General features: G+C 47.7%; 1 protein-coding gene across 2 annotated transcripts; it reads left to right on the forward strand.

The window, feature by feature from the left end:
- Positions 1–356: 356 nt before the first annotated feature.
- Positions 357–17,781, forward strand: LOC144093748 (nascent polypeptide-associated complex subunit alpha-like). Of its 2 annotated transcripts, none has more exons than XM_077627443.1 (7): positions 357–495; positions 956–1,043; positions 1,805–1,884; positions 10,700–10,924; positions 13,033–13,170; positions 16,606–16,728; positions 17,596–17,781. In XM_077627443.1, exons 2-7 carry the CDS (start codon positions 971–973, stop codon positions 17,608–17,610), a joined length of 654 nt encoding a protein of 217 aa, XP_077483569.1. In that variant the 5' UTR covers positions 357–495; positions 956–970; the 3' UTR covers positions 17,611–17,781. The 2 variants fall into 2 exon arrangements, with proteins under 2 accessions (XP_077483569.1, XP_077483570.1); XM_077627444.1 differs by lacking the exon at positions 357–495 and adding an exon at positions 572–595.
- Positions 17,782–19,776: the final 1,995 nt, after the last annotated feature.

Raw genomic sequence — 19,776 nt, forward strand, 5'->3', positions numbered from 1 at the left:
AATGCAATCGAAACGAGAGCAGACGACCCACATCCGTGCGCGCGGAGGCGTGCGGAACTACGCTTTGAGACGTGCCGATCGGCACGCCTACAAATTTACCCAACGTAGTAATGCCCCGATAGTCAAAAGAATAGTAACAAAATAACAAAATTACGCACACATTTTGTCAAAACATGGTCGAAACAGAAGTTAAAAATTTGCGCTCATTTTGCAGCGCTGACGACACTGCTAGCGCCTAACTCCTGACTGCATCGCTAGCGATGAAAGCGCCAATTTTGTGAAATTTAGTTTATAATTTTTGAATAAATAATTCCTAAGCAACACAAATTTGTACAACATATAGTATCTAATACATGCTTTTGTAAATAATTGTGACCAGGAAAGGAAACTTGTGATAAACTGACTGATAGCTGTCTGTTTCGCTCAGCAGAGGGCAGAGGTCCTTCCAGTGCGTTATTTTTGTGCGCGTGCTGCTCTCATTGAATTCGGTTGCAGGCGAGTAATTTTTATCCGTTTTCATCAGTGATTGAGCGAACTGTTATACGTGACGTAATTAGTTTTCGACTGTTTTGGCCATGTTGCCCTTTCATGAAGGGTATAGTTTTTAATGGCTTCTTCACTAGCCGCAGTATATGCATCGCGCATCCTAGGCGTCGCCGGCCACTTGGAACGCATTTCCCTTGGTCGTCACAGAACAAACAATATCGTCACAGGAATACCGCTTTTATTTTGTGCTTCCTCACAGGAGCGCTTTAAAACATGTCTAGAGGAATCGCTTCGGCGTTGCGAATTACCGTTCCCGGCCCTTTTTGACTACCACGCTACCGGTTTAAACGCAGCCAAGAATTTCTGTGACGTCGCTGATGCATTGTGCCTGTTTTTTTTTTTTTACGCGCGTAAACATATTGGAGCTTTTTTGCAGCGTATATTTACTCTACGGAATTTCTTCACACAGCTTTAAAGAAAAACCATGCCTGAGATCAGCACCCAGGATTCTTCGAAGCGGGAGCCCAAAGTTGAGGACAAAGTGACCGTAGAAGATGGTGAGTGCATTCGATCTATTGCGTTACTGTTAGGTTGAGGAAAACGAGAGCGTTGAGACGCCAACCGGACAGCTTTATTCTAGCCCAGCGAATCCCGGCCCTCGCACGTTTTCCTCAGCCCAACGTGGTGTCAAGTAACGCAGTTCCCACAGTAAGCCCAACTGGGGCTGCTTCCTCTCGCATCTACGGGGGCACACGTTTCAGCAGCGTCAAGGCCGAAAGCACTTTGAATGAAGGCCACATCCGCGTCCAGCTGACACCGTTCCAACAGTTACTGCAGTGGGTGTGTCATTGTGACCGATCATAGCCCTTTCCCCGGAGTATTGCGACAGTTTTTTACCTCTTGTTGCTAAGATATTCTGGTTATGGACTCATAAAGGGTTATGATGTTCCATTTCATGTGATCCTAATGGTGCCTCTAAGCACGGACTTCCATGAATTAGGAAGAGGAATGAGGGATACGTTAACCCTGTGGCGTTGCGGCGTCTGACTAAAGCGTATGTTCTCACTAACGAGTTTGTTTTCACTTAGTTTGTGTGAGCTTGCCCACTTATCAGGATTGTGGAAATTGTGTACGCCAGACCGAAAGACTACCCAACCAGGTCTCTTATGTAATCTTTGCACAACTCGAGTCGTACTTTCGATGACTATGCTAGTCATAATGTGGTTGCTTCTGCAGTATTTACGTTCATTGTTAGCTAGATTATACTGTTACAGCATTTTTTTTTTCACCTTAATCAATGAGCAACTTGCATTTTCAGCCAGTGACACAGACTCCGGCAGTGATGACACAGCGCCAGAACTTGAAGATGATCTCGGAAAAACCACTGGACAAAGCCAGGTGGGGGGAACAAATTTCTGTTTTCACTAGAAGCCAACACTGCGGTATTGTGCATGTAGCGCTAATTGTGGTAGGCATTCCTTTGCTGTCAGTGTCGGTTCCATGGGACAAATTTGAGCAGCTTAAATGAGCCTTTTTTGATAGGGTGCAGTTAGGTGACGACCTGTATTAGCATTTTGATTGGTGACGGGTCATTTTATTACCTTGCATCCTTTTTACAATGTTTAGACTCTTTTGTGTGCTAGACTTGGAAAGGTGTTGGATGGATGGTTTGCAACAGCATAATTTGGGTGCTTGTTTGCCCTGTGCCAATCTTAGTCATTGTTCTGATTCCGTGGCACGCGTTGGGGCTGCGGCCACTCCTTAGATAGTTAACAGGTCGCAAACACAAGGAAAATTAAAACTTTATCTTGCATTTACAAACTTGTAAAAACGCGGTGCTGCCACAGTCGTGCAGCGCGGTTGAAACAACGAATGAGTTACGAGTCCCCTGGCATAAAAACTCCGGGAGAGGGAGCACTTAAGAGGGAGAAAGAACGCAGGCGAGTGTGAAGGCGCACGGGGAGAAGGAAGAAACAGACGGAAGAAGAGAGGAGTCCAGTGTTCGCAGATGAAGCCGGCGCCTGGGCGGGAAATTCGAAAACGAACTCGGGACAGCACACTCCCCGTCTGGTTATACATATAACCACTATATCATGTTTTTAGTCCTCACGAGGAATAAGCAGGACTGTCTCAGTCACAGGACGGAGAAACGTCTTGCACACTCCCCGTGTTGCCGTCTTGATCTCGACCTTTCGCACCTTGCCGTCCGCACTCGTGATAGCATTCACAATGAGTTCCATAGGCCACTCATTGCGATGAACTTGGCTGTCTCTCAGGAGGACGAGGTCACCTGCCTTGAGACTTCGATTTGGGCCCTGCCACTTATGACGACTCTGCAGGGTGGTAAGGAACTCGCGTCGCCAGCGGCACCAAAAGGTGTCGGCCAGCCACTGAACCTGCCGCCACTGTCGCCGATATATATCTTTGTCATTTAAGACTGGTGCCACTGTGTTGCCGCCGACCTTCTGCGTCAGAAGCGTTGCAGGAGTTAGCACTTCCCAGCACTTGGGGTCCGTTGAGACAGGAACGAGGGGACGCGAATTTATGATCCCTGAGATTTCTGCCAAGAGGGTTACCATGACTTCGTGAATAAGGCGACGAGAGGTACTCTCAAGAAGCATGGAGTCCAAAATTCGCCGTGTGATTCCTATCATTCTTTCCCACACTCCTCCCATGTGAGAAGCATGAGGGGAATTGAATGCCCAAGTGCATCCATGGTCTGACAGGAATGTACCTAGCTTCTCGTGGTCTGGGCCACTGGTGCTCACATTTAGTTTGGAGCATGCTTCAACAAAATTTGTCCCGCAATCAGACCTCAGTTGCTTTGCCGGGCCCCTTATGGCAAAGAATCTCCGGAGTGCATTAATAAAACTTGAGGTATCCATGCTCTCGATTACTTCGATATGAACAGCGCGGATACTCATGCAAGTGAAAAGTACGGCCCACCGTTTGCTGTTGGCCTCACCGCCTCTGGTGCGACGAGACGCGACTTGCCACGGGCCAAATACATCTAGTCCGACATAAGTGAAAGATGGCTCGGTGCTTAGTCTTTCTGCGGGCAGGTCTGCCATCTTCTGCTGTAGCTGCCTTCCTCTGAGCTTGCAACACGTAACACAGCTGTGTATGCATGAGGCGATGCTACGCTTAGCTCCGACGATCCAGAACCCAGCTGCCCTGACTGCTCCCTCAGTGAAATGGCGTCCTTGATGTTTGACCTGTTCGTTATAATGCCGCACAATCAGGGTGGTGACATGGTGTCGCCCTGGCATGATGATGGGCTTCTGCTCATGCTGGTCGAAATGGTTGGCTCTGCCTAGTCGGCCACCAATTCTCAAAAGGCTGTCGGAATGAACCCATGGATCCAGTCTCCACAGAGGGCTTGACTTCGGTAGTCGCTTTCCTCGTTGCAAGCTTTTCAACTCCTCTGAAAAGGCTTCCTTCTGGACAGATAGAATAATGACTGCCTTTGCTCGGGCTAGGTGTTCTGCAGAAGGTCGCAGTTGGTGAGATGAGCTGTTATGCGGGGAGTTTGACACGTTTTCGAAAGTGCCCTGAATTTTGTCCACTAGCCGTATGAGCATTGCAACTGCGCGAGTCAGCCTAATCCAACTTGAGAAGCGCTCGAACCGCTTGCTGCCGAGTTGTTTCACGTCTACACTGGTTGCGAGAACATTTGCCTGGGGCCGCACCTCCGTGTCGGAATCCGCATCGACCAAGTCGAACTTGCCCTTCAATACCTGCGAGCAGTGATCTTGACGATACAGAAAGTCGGGGCCTGTCAGCCAGGTCGATCCTGCCATTTGGGCTGCTGGCACAGACCTGGTTCCGAGATCCGCAGGGTTCATGTCAGAAGGAACATAGTGCCATTGCTCTGGTTGTGTAGAGCTCTTGATGCGTTCCACCCTGTTGCTGACATACACAAAAAACCTTCACGTCTCGTTATGTATATAGCCTAGGACGATTTTGCTGTCAGTACAGAAGTTTACAGCATCAACTTCCATATCTATTTCACGACTGATAAGCTCTACTAGCTCCACTGCCAACACAGCGCCGCACAGTTCAAGCCTTGGGATGGTGTGTTCTGGATGCGGTGCTAGCTTAGCCTTTCCTATGACGAACCCGACATGACACGCACCATCTGGATATGTCACTCTGAGGTAAGCCGCTGCAGCCTCAGCTTTGGTTGATGCGTCAGAGAATATGTGCAGTTCCTTGCACTCTGCAGTAGTGAGTGAGGCAGGGGCATAGGTGCAAGGTATGTCCAGCTGCTCGAGTACTTGCAAGGAGTCTTTCCATGTCTCCCAGGCGGCTCTCTTGTCGTCAGGAAGTGGGCAGTCCCAGTCGCATGTATCAGCGACTAGCTCTCGGAGGAGGGACTTCCCTTGAATGATCACTGGAGCAACAAACCCAAGTGGATCGTACAGGCTATTCACCACTGACAAGACACCACACCTAGTGAATGGCTTTTCTTGGATTGGAGTCGTAAATGTGAAGACATCCTTCTTCAGATTTCAAGAAACTCCCAGACTGCGTTGGATCGGCTGTGAGCCATTACACAAGTCAAGATCCTTCAAATCCTTGGCACGGTCTTCTTCTGGAAATGCTTCCAACACTGTAGGGGAGTTAGAGGCTATCTTGTGGAGCTTAAGGTTTGATGCGGCCAACATCTGTTGCGTGCGGCGTATTAGGCTGATGGCGTCCTTGTCTTTGGGGAGAGACTTCAACCCATCGTCAACATAGAAATCCCTCTCGATGAACTGCCTGACGTCGCTGCCAAATTCTTCCTCTCCTTCTCGTGCTGTTCTCCGCAGCCCGTACGTTGCTACTGCAGGTGAAGGGCTGTTTCCAAACACATGTACCTTCATTCGATACTCCACCACGTCACTGTAGATGTCGTTGTTGCGGAACCACAGAAATCTTAGATAGTTTCGGTGGTCGTCTCGTTCCAGGAAGCAGTAGAACATATGCTTAATGTCCACAGTTATGGCCACAGGTTCCTTTCGGAATCGGATGAGCACTCCAAGCAGGCTGTTGATCAAGTCTGGACTGGTAAGCAGCACACTGTTTAGAGACACGCCCTTAAACTGTGCACTGGAGTCAAACACGACTTGTGTTTCCCTGGGCTTTCGTGGGTGGCAAACGCCGAAGATGGGGAGGTACCAACATTCTTCTCCTTCTCGAACCGGTGGAGCTTCCTCGGCATGGCCGTTCTTGAACATCTTGTCCATGAAGCTCGCGAATTGTTACCTGAGTTCTGGCTTTCTCTTCAAGGTCCGTTGGACAGCAGTGAGGCGTGACTCGGCCAAGCATTTGTTATTTGGAAGCCAAGGTCTTAGAGAACGAAAGGGAAGAGGCGCTACCCAACTGTTGGATTCGTCCCTTGAGAACTTGTTGTCCATCAGCTTCAAGAACTTCCTGTCCTCAACAGAAAGGGAAGGTCTGTTGTCATCCTCCGTTGTCTGGAACAGCGTTTCAGCAATCCCATCATCATAGCTGTCTTTCCTAGCAGCGTGCTGAGCTGGTTGGAACCAGTGTGTCGACCCTTGCGTGCCAGCGAGCTTCTCCTTGACCAGAAAATGACTGACATGGCTCGAAAAGGGAGGGACGTCCATTCTCAATTACGTTTGTTTTGAGGTTGCTGACATAGTTCGGTGTGCGACTTCGACTTATGCAGACATTCCCTACGATGACCCATCCCAGATTCAGTCTCTGAGCAAATGAGCATCAGCCGGTCCGTTGCGCTGTTGTCGCACCTTGTGTACTCTGAGGATGTCTCTCCCGAGGAGAAGTAGAATCTTGGCCTCCGGGTCCTAACGAGGAATGAATTTAGCTACAGCTCTGAGATGAGGGTGATGCGATGCCACTTCCGGTGTTGGAATCTCCTTCCTGTTAGGCATCTTGTTGCACCCGATGAGTGTTCGCAAGGGTAGCTTCTCGGAGCCATGAATGTCTTCAATGAGAAACCCGGATGCCCTTCTTCCTGTCGCCTCTGTAGTTCCAGCACATGTCCTTAGTGTGTATGGGGAACTGTTACCATTGAGCCTGAAAATGTTGAAGAACTGTTCTTGCAAGGGACCTGTTGCTCTGGTCGTCTAAGATGGCATACATTTTTTCAGTGTTGTGAGGCTTAGTCGGATGACTGACTTTCACCAAGCAGACCTTAGAGCAGGATTTGCCACCGCTGCTTTGACCGCAGACCTCTGTACACTTAGATGACACTTCAAGTGCGGAATCTTGGTCTAGACTTGCATCTTCAGAGCCGTTATGAGCTACAGGAGACTGATGGCTGACATTTCCGGCATGAAGTGCTGTGGCATGCCTATCGCTACCACAATCGTCACATTTGAGAACTGTTTTGCAGTCTCTTGCAAAGTGGTCTGTGGAAGCGCAGCACCTGAAGCATATCCCATAATTTTTCAGCAGAGATTTTCGTTCATCCAGCGGTTTTTCTCTGAAGGCGTGGCACTTCCGGAGGGGGTGAGGTTTCCTGTGCAGAGGACAATACTTGGCTGTATCATGCCACTTCTTTGGTGCGTTTGAGGCCAGATGGTCAGTGCTGGCCTCCACGTCCGTCAGTTGCACTGAGATGGGCGTTCTTCTCGTGCTGTCATTCGTTGCCCATCTGTCTGCTCTTGGGAGCCTTGAAGGGGGGCTACTTGCGGAGTTGAGTTTGAAGCTAGGATCGTTTCTCGTTTTCGCTTGGTCCCTGATAAAGCTGGCAAAGAACGAGAAAGGGGGAAAGGTGACCTGATGATTTTGTTTGTATTTCGAGCCTTTCGTGATCTATGTGTCTTGCAAGCGCTGGGGCAGCTTTTCTACAATGGGGTTTACCCCTCTTGTGGTGTCTAGATAAGAAAGCCCAGTCAGGTGAGGGTCACATTTTGCAGCCTCAACTTCAAGAAGCAGGTCTCCCAGCTCTCTGTTTCTGGGTGTCTTTCTCGGACAGTCTCAGGAAACTTGAAATTCTAAAGAAGATGGCCTCTTCTACAATTTCCGGGCGACCATAGCATTCCTCAAGTCTTTCCCAAACTACCTTTAACCCGGCCTCGGGGTTGTCGACGTGCACGGAACGCAGCCGCTTTGAATAGCTTGACGACTCGATCCCGAGCCATTTCACAAGAAGGTCAAGTTCTTCGCTTGCCGTGACTTCGAGAGTCCGTGTCATTCCCTTGAACGCAGCTTTCCACGACCGGTAGTTTTCAGGGCAGTCGTCGAACTTCGTAAGTGAGGTACTCACAAGGTCGCGTCGAGTCAGATACTTTGCCATGGCGGACAGTTCGGGGGCGTTCGCTTCATCTCTCTGCTGACGAGCAATGTTCTGCGCGATCCCTTGGATGCGAGCGCTTGGTGTACATGGAGCGTGTTCTTCAGGTGCTTCATCCACGTTCTGAAAGACGCAATGCTCTCCGCCGTCATGCTGCTGCGATTGCTGGCACGGGCTGAGTCGCACGTGAGCCTGGTCAAGCACGTAGTCAAATGTACGTTGAGCGCGGTCTTCGGATGCCTCGGAGACAGTCCGACAGATGTGATGCTCCCTGCCGTGCTGATCTATGGCAGCCTCCAGGATCTCCTCTTGTGCTTCCGCGGCGGCCGCTTCTCTTTCCAACTGCATCACATGTAACTCAGTGTCCAGCTCCACTTTCTTGCGTTCGATTTCCGCAGCTGCATTTCTTTTTTGTTCTTCCACTTTGGCCTTTTCCAGTTTCACCGTGGCTTCTTTCTTTGTAAGAGAAGCCTGTAGTCGCGCCGCGGCGGCCTCCGCTCTTGTTCTGGCGGCGAGCATGCTTGGCGTCGTCGAGACGGTCGAACGCTCCGAACGGGCTGAGCGCGACGAATGCCGTGACTGCACAGAGCTTGCCATTTTCTCAGAGCACGCGAGATGAGATTGTTCCCGACTCACTTGAGCGGCGGGCGACTTGCGGTCTTGCGACGCCATTCCGTCCATGGCTGCGATGGGAAAACGGAACTTCTGAAGAGCGGAGCCAGCCAGCGGAGCCGCCAAAGCCTAGGTGCTTTCGAAGAGCGCGTGAGACACCGACTCGACGTTCATCGCGTTTTTACTGTTCTGATTCCGTGGCACGCGTTTGGGCTGCGGCCACTCCTCAGATAGTTAACAGGTCGCAAACACAAGGAAAATTAAAACTTTATCTTGCATTTACAAACTTGTAAAAACGCGTTGCTGCCACAGTCGTGCAGCGCGGTTGAAACAACGAATGAGTTACGAGTCCCCTGACATGAAAACTCCAGGAGAGGGAGCACTTAAGAGGGAGAAAGAACGCAGGCGAGAGTGAAGGCGCACGGGGAGTAGGAAGAAACAGAGGGAAGAAGAGAGGAGTCCAGTGTTCGCAGATGAAGCCGGCGCCTGGCGGAAATTCGAAAACGAACTCGGGACAGCACAGTCGTCGTTATTTGACTAGGCAGGCCCATGTGCATGGCTTACAGTGCCACATTTGAAGCTCTGTTATGAAATGGCACTGGGCGTTTTTCTTATCTGTATTCACATTGGCAGTGAGAATATAAGCAGATATAAGCATTGAACACACTTTCTCTTGACAATTCATGAGCTAGACAGGATGGACAGGTGGCGCCGATGCTTGCAAGCTGCACTTACTAGGCTATGTAATGTGATGCCTTTTAGTCATTAGGACAGGCTAGTCACTCAATACTGATATAGACTGACTTCAGATAGTCTGCATTGATATCTTTTTACAGTGTGCTAACTAATGCTGAAGTGATGTGAAGTGTTAGGGCCGCACTTTTTTTCCAGATTTGAGGGCCAGTTTTTGGGGTGCAGCCCATATACGCGATGTGTGAAAAAAAAAAAGTTAAAAGTAAACACACACCAATGAGGGAATGAGCTGCATTTACTCTACGTTTAGTTGTCACTCGCTGAGTAATCGGACTCCAAGCTGGTGTTGGGACTCCATTGGGCACTCTGATTGGACAAAACTTGAAAGCACCTGATGACACGGCCAAACGAGTGTGCTGGAGCAGCGGCCGCGGCGGCACGGCAACATGACGGTGCAAGCGCTGCACGTACCACGCGCACGTGCAGCAGCATCTTGTCACTCCCGAGCCCGTGAGCGAGATGTGTCATTGCGTGTAGCGGAAAGTTTACAACGTGGGCATGTCAGCTGACAATGTGAGCAAGTCTACCATCCTCAGCTGTCTTCAGCTCCGATGGTGTCTGGTCCTCTGAAAACCAGGAAACGGCAAGCTCTTTAAACCAAGCAGAGCATTGTCAGGGATGTTGAGAGCGGTTTGAAAAAGGCTACGGTGGCAAAAAAGTACAGTGTCGCCGATGCTACTGTTTCCACCATTTGGAAGAACAGCAGCAAGTTGTGACAACAGATGCAGGAAGACTCCGTGTCGCTTGCAAGGAAGCAGATTCGTGCGTCAAATTACAAAGATGTCGCCGCTTTGTTCGAACGGTTTCGTGAGGTCCGCGCCCAGAGCGTGCCTTTGAGTAGCTGGATATTGCAAGCCAAGGCCACGTGCCTTGCAAACGTTTTGGGGCTTGATCGTTTCAACCCATTGAACAGTTGTATTCAGCGTTTTGCCGACATCGATGGCATTGTGTATGAAGTAGCCACCACCGATGGACATATGGCAGCGGTGCGCTGTCGCGATGAGCCTCTATCCAAGGATGAGCCCGACGAAGTGAGTGAAAGTGCAGCAGAAGTTTCGTGCAAGTTTCGACTGTTTCAACAAACTGCCTCTACTGCGCTTGGAGAAACCTTAGCGAGCAAGCGCTGAAGCGCCTCACTGTTTTTGAAGCTGAAGTCATTTCCAATGCAGTTCAGCCGCAGTGCCAGACTAAAATAACATCGTTCTTTCATTCACTACGACGCTAAAAGTCGAATAAACTTCTTTTTTTGCCTGTGATTGCAGTGTTGTACGTCGGATGCGTTGTCAGGTGCACTTTGAAAGGTAAGCTGGCCATTCTGAAAACCGCTAATTCATGGAAAAGCTACGTTTTGGTTACAGTGCAGGACTGCTTATAATGCGGATTTTCCAGACTCCCGTAGTGTGCATTATAAGCAGTCTATGCTGCACTATTTTTTAATGTTTCCTTTCGGGAAAGGGGGTGCGGCCCTTTCATGCATTTATACGGTAAATGTGAGTTCTTTGTGTGTGTGCTTTCCTCTTTCACCTTGTTTACTTCATTCAGATGCTGTGCCTTACATTTGTAGCCTGTTGTTCTCTCTGGCAGATTGCACAGGCTGCAGGCATCACGGAGGAGCTGGTCAGCAAGGCCAAGCAGAGCCGGAGTGAAAAGAAGGCGCGCAAGCTGATGTCCAAGCTTGGCCTGAAGCAGGTGCAGGGGGTCTGCCGGGTTACGATTCGGAAGTCCAAGAATATCCTCTTCGTCATCACGAAACCAGATGTGTACAAGAGCCCCGCTTCGGACACTTACATTGTCTTCGGCGAGGCCAAGGTATGTTTTGCAGTGGTGCTGCTAGCTTGTGAATCGTAATGCTTATTAATGCAAAAAGAAAGAAAAAAAAATGGGTGCATGCTTGGAATAGCTTTGTAGAAACTTGTCAGTCAGCCATGTAAATGTTGGTACGTCATCTTAGTACGTCATTTTAGTGTGAAGTTATAGGCTGTTTTTCAGGAACCATTTTTTAATAGTAATATTTCTTTTTGTACTTCACTTGCAATAAATTTGGCATTTAATGTATGTGCAGTGGTGCTAGCTTTTTGGGCACACCCTGTTTGAACACTGAAGTTAAAGAGTGTAATTTATTAGGTGCAGCAGAGGCAGCCGTAGTAACCACCTTTATAGATGCCCATATATTTCTCAATTTTTTAGTTTGAGATTGTAGTGCTTCTTTTTAATTGGCAGCTAACGTATTGAAAGAGCTCTTTCATAACTTCTTGAGCAAAGCAGTCACGGTGTACATAGCGTGTGCTACATGAGACAAGTTATACCTGGCCGCACCTTTGAGAGACCTCCAGGAATTCCTTTTAATTCATTGACAGCATAAACATCTCTTGAGGTGAGCAATGTCTTGATATGCTTACTGTGACAGCTTTTCTTCACACTGAAGGCAAAGCTATGGGGCGATGCATCCATAACTGTCTCTCTGCAATTAGACTGGCCTACATGGTGCCAAGTTTGTCAGGTTTCGGTTTCAATTCCATTTTGCAGTCAAAGTTGAATACTTGTTGCCACCAATTTGTTTGAACAAGAGCTGTTTCAAGTAATGCTGATGCAAGGTTTGTTGTCACCTGTGCTGAATAGTTAATTAAAACTGATGTTGAAATGCCAGCTGTCAGCATGCACAACTCCCATTCAGGCGACCGAGTGGCAAGACGTATCAAATAAGACAACCTGAGCGGTGACTCCACCAAGACCGATTTTTGTTGTCAAAGTTGTTTGAGTCACTGGCTCACCCAGAGGTGTGACAAGCTAATCGTGCAAAGGTCTTTGCAGGCCCTCGAACCATGCGTGAAACTGCTGCAACCTGGAAATTGGTAGCATTGCTGCCATGGCAACATGTTTCTGTGCTTTGTACAGGAAAAAAAAGTGGAAATCATAAAGCTGTCTTCAATAGCTCTAGATAAGAGATGGCTGGTGATGTGTTCATGGAAAGGAAATGCCAAAAATTGAACTCTCTTAGGTAACCTTGAGTGCACAGTGTAGATACCGGCAAATGTTTTGGATTAGGTGGGAGGAAAAATATTTGTGCCATTTGTACTCATTTGTTGGGCCTATAATAGGCATTTTTGTCTGTAGATGCCTTTAAGCACCTAGTTGCTTCAGTCTAGAATTTGCCTACCATTGGCCATTTTCATGCAAATACTGCCATTGTGCCCTAAACGTCCACATTTACCCAATTTTAGTGTGCGTCTGGAACTAGGAAGAGCAGTTCATCACTGAGTTGGCGTTCATTAGGCTTACGTATGACATTTTCTTCTAAACAGAGGAATGTAGTTGTGTCTGCTGTAGAGCTAAAGGCTCCTTTATTTTAAAGCCACATAATATGTTATTCACCTGCAGTGTATTGTGCCAAGGAATGTGTAACCCAGCACATTGAAGGCAGTGATTCATTCAGATTTTTGGGATAGCAAGGTGCTCTGTGGCGTACTAGTCCGCATTGACCATTACACTTGAAAAAAAACTGAGGACAGAAAGCAGAGAAGCATGGTGAGTGGAATAAGGAAGTTTCAAATATGTCTCACTCTGGGGATGACAGCACTCAACTCCAAAACACGTGCCTCCCTTCCATCCCACCAGTTCACTTCCGTGCTGTCCTGCATCTAGTTCTTTCCTGTGTTCATCCTTGCATACAGGGTACACCAGCACTCACCCACGACAGTGGCCGTAAATAGGTCTGTTGTTGCATGTGGCTTCAGTACTGCAAACTCTTAACGGACGTAACATTTGGAAGCAGTCTCCTGTGCTGCTAGTGTCTGGTTTGCAGATGTTGATGGAAGGGCGGGTTTTTCGCTGAACTCTCTCGTCTATTATTTGAATAACTGGGCACGTGTGACTGACAGGTACAGTCTAATATACTTATTTGCCTTTTTTCCTTGCAGATTGAGGACCTCAGTCAGCAGGCTCAGATGGCTGCTGCCGAGAAGTTCAAGGCACCAGACGCAGGTGCAGCGATGGGTGAACCGGCACAGGCTGCAGTGTCTCAACCCATTGAAGAGGAGTCCGAGGAAGAGGAGGAGGTGTGTTACAAGATTATATTTATGTACTCATTATTTTCCGTGATCACACTGAATGCTTAAGATTTTATTGGCTTTGAAGTGTGTGCTGCACACCTTATACTACTGACACACCTGTGAGCTGACTCATAAATTGAGCCATCTGGAATCTGTTCTCGCCATAGCTGAAAGAAGCGTTATTAGGGCAGCCTAATGACATTTCATACCTGTATACTTCGCTGCAGGAAGTTGCGCAGCAAGCCAGGATTTTGATCGTGTGCTACCTGTGCAGCACTGTAATAGCTTAGGGTGCCAAGAAGGCTCATAATTACAGTAGCTTGCTTGAGTTTTTGGTGGCCAAAAAATTTGTTATGTGTTCATTGACAGTGTTTTGCTTTGAGTACAGTTGAGCCTCGATTTAACGAAGGTGGTATACTGCACAGTTTACTTCGTAATATTTAAATTTTGCTGCATCAAAATTCATCTTGCATGCTGAGCACAAAAAACGCACTGCAGATAACTCTCATGGAAAACCTTCATTTACTACTAAAGTGGTCCTTCAGTTCTGTCCTTTGCCATCAACAATGCTTCATGGGTGACGGGGACAACGCACCCTCCTTGAGTTTCGGTTTTGCTGTCGTCGTCATCCTATTGCAAGTGCCCAGAGCACATCGCCGACACGGCGTGTTTTGCCGTTGCCACTGCTGCGGCCTCGTGGCAGTGGCCCCGTGGCGGGCCATGCTGTCCGCACTCCCCTTTGCTCTCCTTTCCTTCTCCTTGTCGACAAGAGCGAGAAGAGGGTCCTCCAATCACCAACCAGTGAATATGAAATCGGGGCCCACCCTGCTCCGCATGTTGTCCTTCGTAAGCGCAAGTGTGTTTTTTTGCACATACATGCATCGTCTGAGTGCGAATTGAGGTTCTGAGGTGGGATTGACCTTTCGAGTTTTTACCAAGCTTTGGAAATCTGCAAATGCTATAAATGCAGCGTGCTGCTTTTGATAACCGGCAGCGTGCGCCGAATTTTTGGCAAGATAGCCAGAGCTGCGGGCTGACCTGGCATGCTGCCAGGGCTATGCAGGTGCTCATTGCAGCCTCGCCCGTACTACCCCAGATGGCTTGGTAGAAAGTGTACTCACCGCTGTGATCGTCATCGTATTTGCATCTGCCTATGTGCTCTGTATGTGAAAACCTGGTGGCACCCATATTACGTAAACACTCCAATGCGCACTTCAACAAGCGCTCCGCTCGTTTCTAGCCAGCAACGAAATCTACTTTGCTAAATTAAATCTAAAAATGCATGGTGTTCTATGGACGTGAAGCTATGAAAAAGAAATACCTAGTTACATTGAGGGTTTCGTTACACTGAAGTTCTTCGAGCTTTAACTGTATAGTAACTTTGCTCTTAAGTTCATTGTTAGAGCAAGTACCGTATTTACTGGAATCTAGGCCGGCCACGATTCTAAGCCGAGACCCGAAAGTTGAAGGCCACAGAAAAAAAAAAAAACTTACCTCGATTGTAGGCCGGCCGAAAAAACAACTGTTTATACCTCATTATCACAATTATTTTTATGACGCGACACGACTGTTCTTACGTTGCCGCGCACGTGAAAGTGCGTGGCGTGAAACGACTGCACCATGTGTCTGCGCATAGGCGACTTGGTGTAGAGAGAGGAACTCGAGTGAGACACAGCGGGAAGCATCGTGCCTGCATGCTGGACCGTTGAAAAAAAAAAAGCTGCCAAAGGAGCTTTGAGAGAAGAGGAGGAGGAGAGGCGGCGTTGGGCGAGGAGACATATGCAACGCCAGCCCGGGATCAGCCCCCGCTCATTCGTCGTCATCATCGCTGACTTCTTTATCGCTGGCCTCCTCGAACAGTGCACTATCTTTACTGCCATCAAGTGCATTAGAGATGCAGCACTTGCGGAATGAGCATGCAACCAAGCTTTCTGGGATGTCATCCCAGGCTGCAGCTATCCAAGTGGCTACAACTCCCAGTGAGGCGCGCTTTATTCGGCCTGTTGGTGTAAGCTCGCGCCGCTCTTCACTAAGCCAGTCCACGTAGTACTTGCGCAGCCGATCCTTGAAAGGCTTATTGAGGCACACATCAAGAGGCTGCAGCTGGCCTGGCATGCCGCCGGGTATGATGGAGACGTCGGTACCGGCTTCGGAAAGCGCAGCTTTTACGCCGTCAGTGAGGTGTCCACGGTAAGAGTCCAGGACGAGGAGGGAACGTTTGGCCAAGAGGGCCCCTGGACGCCGCTGCCAAACCATTCTGATTCACTGCTCAACCATATCGCTCGCCATCCATCCATTTTCGTTGGCGCGGACGATCACATTTCTTGGAAACACTTCCCGAGCTGGTAGAGTCTTCCTCTTAAAAATTATATACGCCGGCAGCTTGTGGCCATCCGCCGTGCAGGCCAGCATTACAGTCATGCGCTGCTTTTCGTATCCGGCCGAGCGCACTTTCACTTCCTTGGCACCTTTTTCGTTCACGGTGCACGCCACTGGCATGTCAAAGCATACCGGCGTCTGGTCAGCGTTTCCCATTTGTCCTACGGCGGAGCCGTGCTCCATCCTCTTCCTTATTACGAATCGCTGAAATGGGATCAGCTTCTCTTCGAAGTCGCCCGGCAGCTTTTGACAAATGGACGTGCGACGTCGGAGGCTGAAGCCAAAGCGCTTCGTGAACTTCTGCAACCAGCCCCGGCTGGCTTTGAACAGTTCCCGGGGGACGCCTCGCTCTCTCGCCAGCTCTCTTGCTTTGGCTTGCAGCACTTCCGTGGTCACTGGAAGTGCCGCTGACCTCTGCGTCTCCACAAACTCGGCCAGAGCTACCTCCACTTCTGGATGGCGGCCTTTCTTGGGGCCCGTGAAAGCCGTTCTCGTTGCCGCGCAAGCAAAAATTTCGTTACGCTGCCCCCTCCAACGGCGAACATTCTTCTCATCCACGCCGAAGTCCCGCCCGGCTTGAAGATTTGACGACTGCTCTGCAGCGACTATAACTTTCCGCTTGAAGGCGGCACTATAATGGCACCGCCTGTTTGGTGCCATGGTGTTGGTGATAAAAACTACGCACGAAAACTTCACTGCTGCGAATGTGCTCATGCCACCGCACGAGAACAGAACAAGGCCAAAATGGCAGCCAGTGCTCATGTGTGCTTTGATCAGTATCGGCTACGGATAGCAACGGCTACGGATAGCAACGGCTACAGTGCTGTCTTTCGTTGGCGTTTTGTGGGGGCGCCACCTGCGTGCTACATTTATTCGTATTTTACGAATACGAAACCTCGAAACGAAATCCTCGAATCTAAGCCGACATAAAGTTCTACATCTCGTTTTTTTGAAAAAACTATCGGCCTAGATTCGAATAAATACGGTAGTAGATGTGTGCATGGTTGTTGCAATTAGTATATATCATTGCTGACACATAATCTGCATTTTTTTTTTCCCCAGGTGGATGAGGCAGGCGTGGAAAGCAAGGACATTGAACTTGTCATGTCACAAGCCAATGTGTCGCGTGTGAAAGCAGTCAGGGCACTCAAGAACAACAACAATGACATTGTCAATGCAATCATGGTGAGTGGGTTACTTTTGATATCAAGCTTTTTTTTTTTTGCACAGAATGAGAGCAGTAGGACTGTACAAGGTGACATGTGACAGGACAGGATATTCTATGGTAGTGCATTCTGGATAGAAGTTATTTCTCAAAAGTATCGCCTTTACTTTTTTTTATGGTAGTCATTAATAAGTTCAATAGTTGAATCTCATTGTAATCAAATGATCTACAACAAAGTGTAGTTTTCTTGCAAGTTTTCTGCTGGAAAAATATAGCTTCCTTTTAAGCTCCACATGCAAATGCATGTGTCTAATACTTCATTTTAATGAAGTGTAATGTTTTTCTCATATCCAAAATTAGTCCCACTTAGCATTTCAGGTTTGCCTTGGAAAGGTTATGGAGTCTGGCAAGGGTTATTTATTTGTAGCTAAATAGATTAATTTTATTGTGAATATAGTCATTCGAGAGATTTAGCACTCTTGTGCTGCAAATGCGCTACCTACAACAGTGCAGTAAACGTGGCTGGGCAAGCACCGTAACAGTAGCAATGGCAACGCGCTACCGTATTGGCCGTACAGCTCTGCTAAAACTTTCTTACAAAGTGCTGGACCAGCCTTTGCTGAATCTAGTGTGCATTTGGGGTCAAGGTCATCTGAGAGGCAATATACATCTCTGAATGTTATAACAGTGCTTAATCGCAGCTCAAAGCACAGCCCCAACTCTTGCCAATATGGCAGGCTTTGGAATAAAGTGGAAGTGCTACTTGTGCATTTTTAAATTGAAAGCTAAGTTGGTCCAAGCTCGTTGCAGAGCAAATGGGTACATTGGCTATGGCATAGCAAGGTAATTAGCTTTGTTGTTTAGTTCATATTCTTTTTTCTTTACAGGAACTGACGATGTAGCAGCGTTGAAGTGGAGCAGCCGTGCATGGAATTTTTTTTCTCGCATGCCCCATGTGTAAAGATGTACTATAAGAAGCAAGAAGATTGGTCTTCACTCTGCTGAAAAAGTGCGATTGATTGTCCCCATTTACAGTGTTGTGAAAAGTTGCAGTAAATTGTAAAACCAATGTAGTCTTCTGAAGTGTCTTGTGGTTTCTACTGTGGCACCTTTCCATAGGCCTCCTCAAATATGGCAGGTGATATAGCCAGCCCATAACTAATGTAGAATGAAGATTTTTAGAAAGGCTACCACTACTGCTTAACCTTACCACAAGGCAGAGTTTTCACCCATGTTTAACGGGTAATATTAAAGGTCCTCAAAGATGAGTGCAGATTTCTTAAATGCTGTTACTTAGTGATCATTTGTGCGTGGCCTTCTACTGATGAAGCAACCTTTACAAGCTTTGTCGTGCATTTATTTGGATGCTGGTGCTCACTGGTGTGCAGGAATCTACCTTGGCTGATTATGCACTCTTCAAGCTTTTTGTGAAATCTGCATGGTCCTTTTTGCTAATTACATCTTTTCATCTTGCAGTGGTGAATGGCACTGCAGCGCATCGACTTATACTCTGTTTCAGACATCTGGTGGAACGTTGTGAAATGTGCGGAAGTGATCCGCAACAAAGGCGTGTTACTCTGCGCTTGTTCAGTGGCCGAGTGTTCTAAGGCATGAGAAAGCGATGTGTCATCGGCAGTAACTGCATTTAATCAAGCTCGTGACAAATAAGTTGTGTAGCAAGCCTGCAAACAAAGCATTTACTGCGTTTCGCTCACAGCAAGGAAGCACTACTTTTTGGTCGCGGATGCAGGCAGCGCTAGCTTTGACAGCGTTGCACCTGATGCAAGAAACTAAGTGTAGTACACTGACAGCAGAATTTTAAGGACCCAAATTGTTTTCTCCATTTGAAAGCTTTGTGTCTAAAGTACACAATTGCTCAATGTTTTCATTTGCAACTCTGCACTTATTTGCCCAGAATTTTCTGGTTCACTTGTGATGTATCCCAATGCTGGAGACTGCGCTCACTTAGTGCGATAGCAATTGCACGCCAGCAAAAGTGATGAACCAAAAACTATGGGCCCAAGCTGCAAGGCAGTAAATACATTTTAGTGTATCATAACATGCAAGGACATCGTGGCACAGTGCCAAATGGTTTACAGACAATGGCTGTCTTCTAGTAATGACCCAATGAACTTTGTTGATTTGAAGGAAGCACTGCATTTCATTGAAAGCATGAACTGAGAAGTGCAGTTTTAAAAATAAAATATTTTGCAAAGATTTTGCATGGTGGTCAAACTTCACAGTTTCACTGCAATTGTTCCTTCAGCTTAGAAAATTCTCTGAATTTTAATTGAATGTAAGGGAAGCAATTTTAATTTCCACCATAGTCTATCAACACACTGTTTGGCAGATCACCTAAATAGGCCTAACTGCCAATCCTGAGGATTCATTGTATTTGTTGGGTGATCAGTCTAGACCAACTTCACACTCCTCCACACAATCGTGAAACTGCCATTTCATCCTCTGATAGCCCTTAACAGAATTTTACCACACAAGGCATTATAAATGGGAGAAAATCTACCTACCAGCAACCGCAATGCAAGTGTGTGTCTGTGCAAGCACTCTGGACTTGATTTGGCTGCTTTCTCACCTTTAGAGGCACATTTGGGGCACAGAATGCCAGTTGTGTGCATAGTCTGGTCATTGGTTTTGTTTGGGTATGTATGCTACCAAAAGGCAGTCTTGGGGGAAGCAATTTTTTTACACGGATGCAACAAACTCCAGAAGACCAGGGCTGCTATAGCAACCCTTCGGGTGCCAATTATCCAATGGCAGAAAATTTTGTTTTTGGGAGCATGCCAGTAATCCAGAGAGATACTACCTCCTTCAATGATTAATTATGCATCTCCAAGACTCAGAATTGCTTTCAAGATCTTGATGACATTTCCGATTCCTATCTCACAAGCCATGTAGAACTGTGAAAAATGTACACACTTCGAAGCACTGTGTTTGCTAACAAAAACACTCGCTTAGTGCAGCCATATCGGAGGTGCAATAAAAAACTCAATTTTGAAAACGATATTCAGTATTCATTTCGCATGCCTGGCTTTGTGTTGCTACAAGAGCTC

The sequence above is a fragment of the Amblyomma americanum genome, chromosome 6, assembly GCF_052857255.1.
Source record: "Amblyomma americanum isolate KBUSLIRL-KWMA chromosome 6, ASM5285725v1, whole genome shotgun sequence".
In the NCBI taxonomy this organism is placed as follows: Eukaryota; Metazoa; Arthropoda; class Arachnida; order Ixodida; family Ixodidae; genus Amblyomma; species Amblyomma americanum.

Coding starts and splice junctions, on each gene's coding strand:
- LOC144093748 (XM_077627443.1), top strand. CDS start 971: ATGCCTGAGATCAGCACCCAGGATTCTTCGAAGCGGGAGCCCAAAGTT. Junction 1,885..10,699: donor AAACCACTGGACAAAGCCAG/GTGGGGGGAACA, acceptor TCTCTCTGGCAG/ATTGCACAGGCTGCAGGCAT. Junction 13,171..16,605: donor AGTCCGAGGAAGAGGAGGAG/GTGTGTTACAAG, acceptor TTTTTTCCCCAG/GTGGATGAGGCAGGCGTGGA.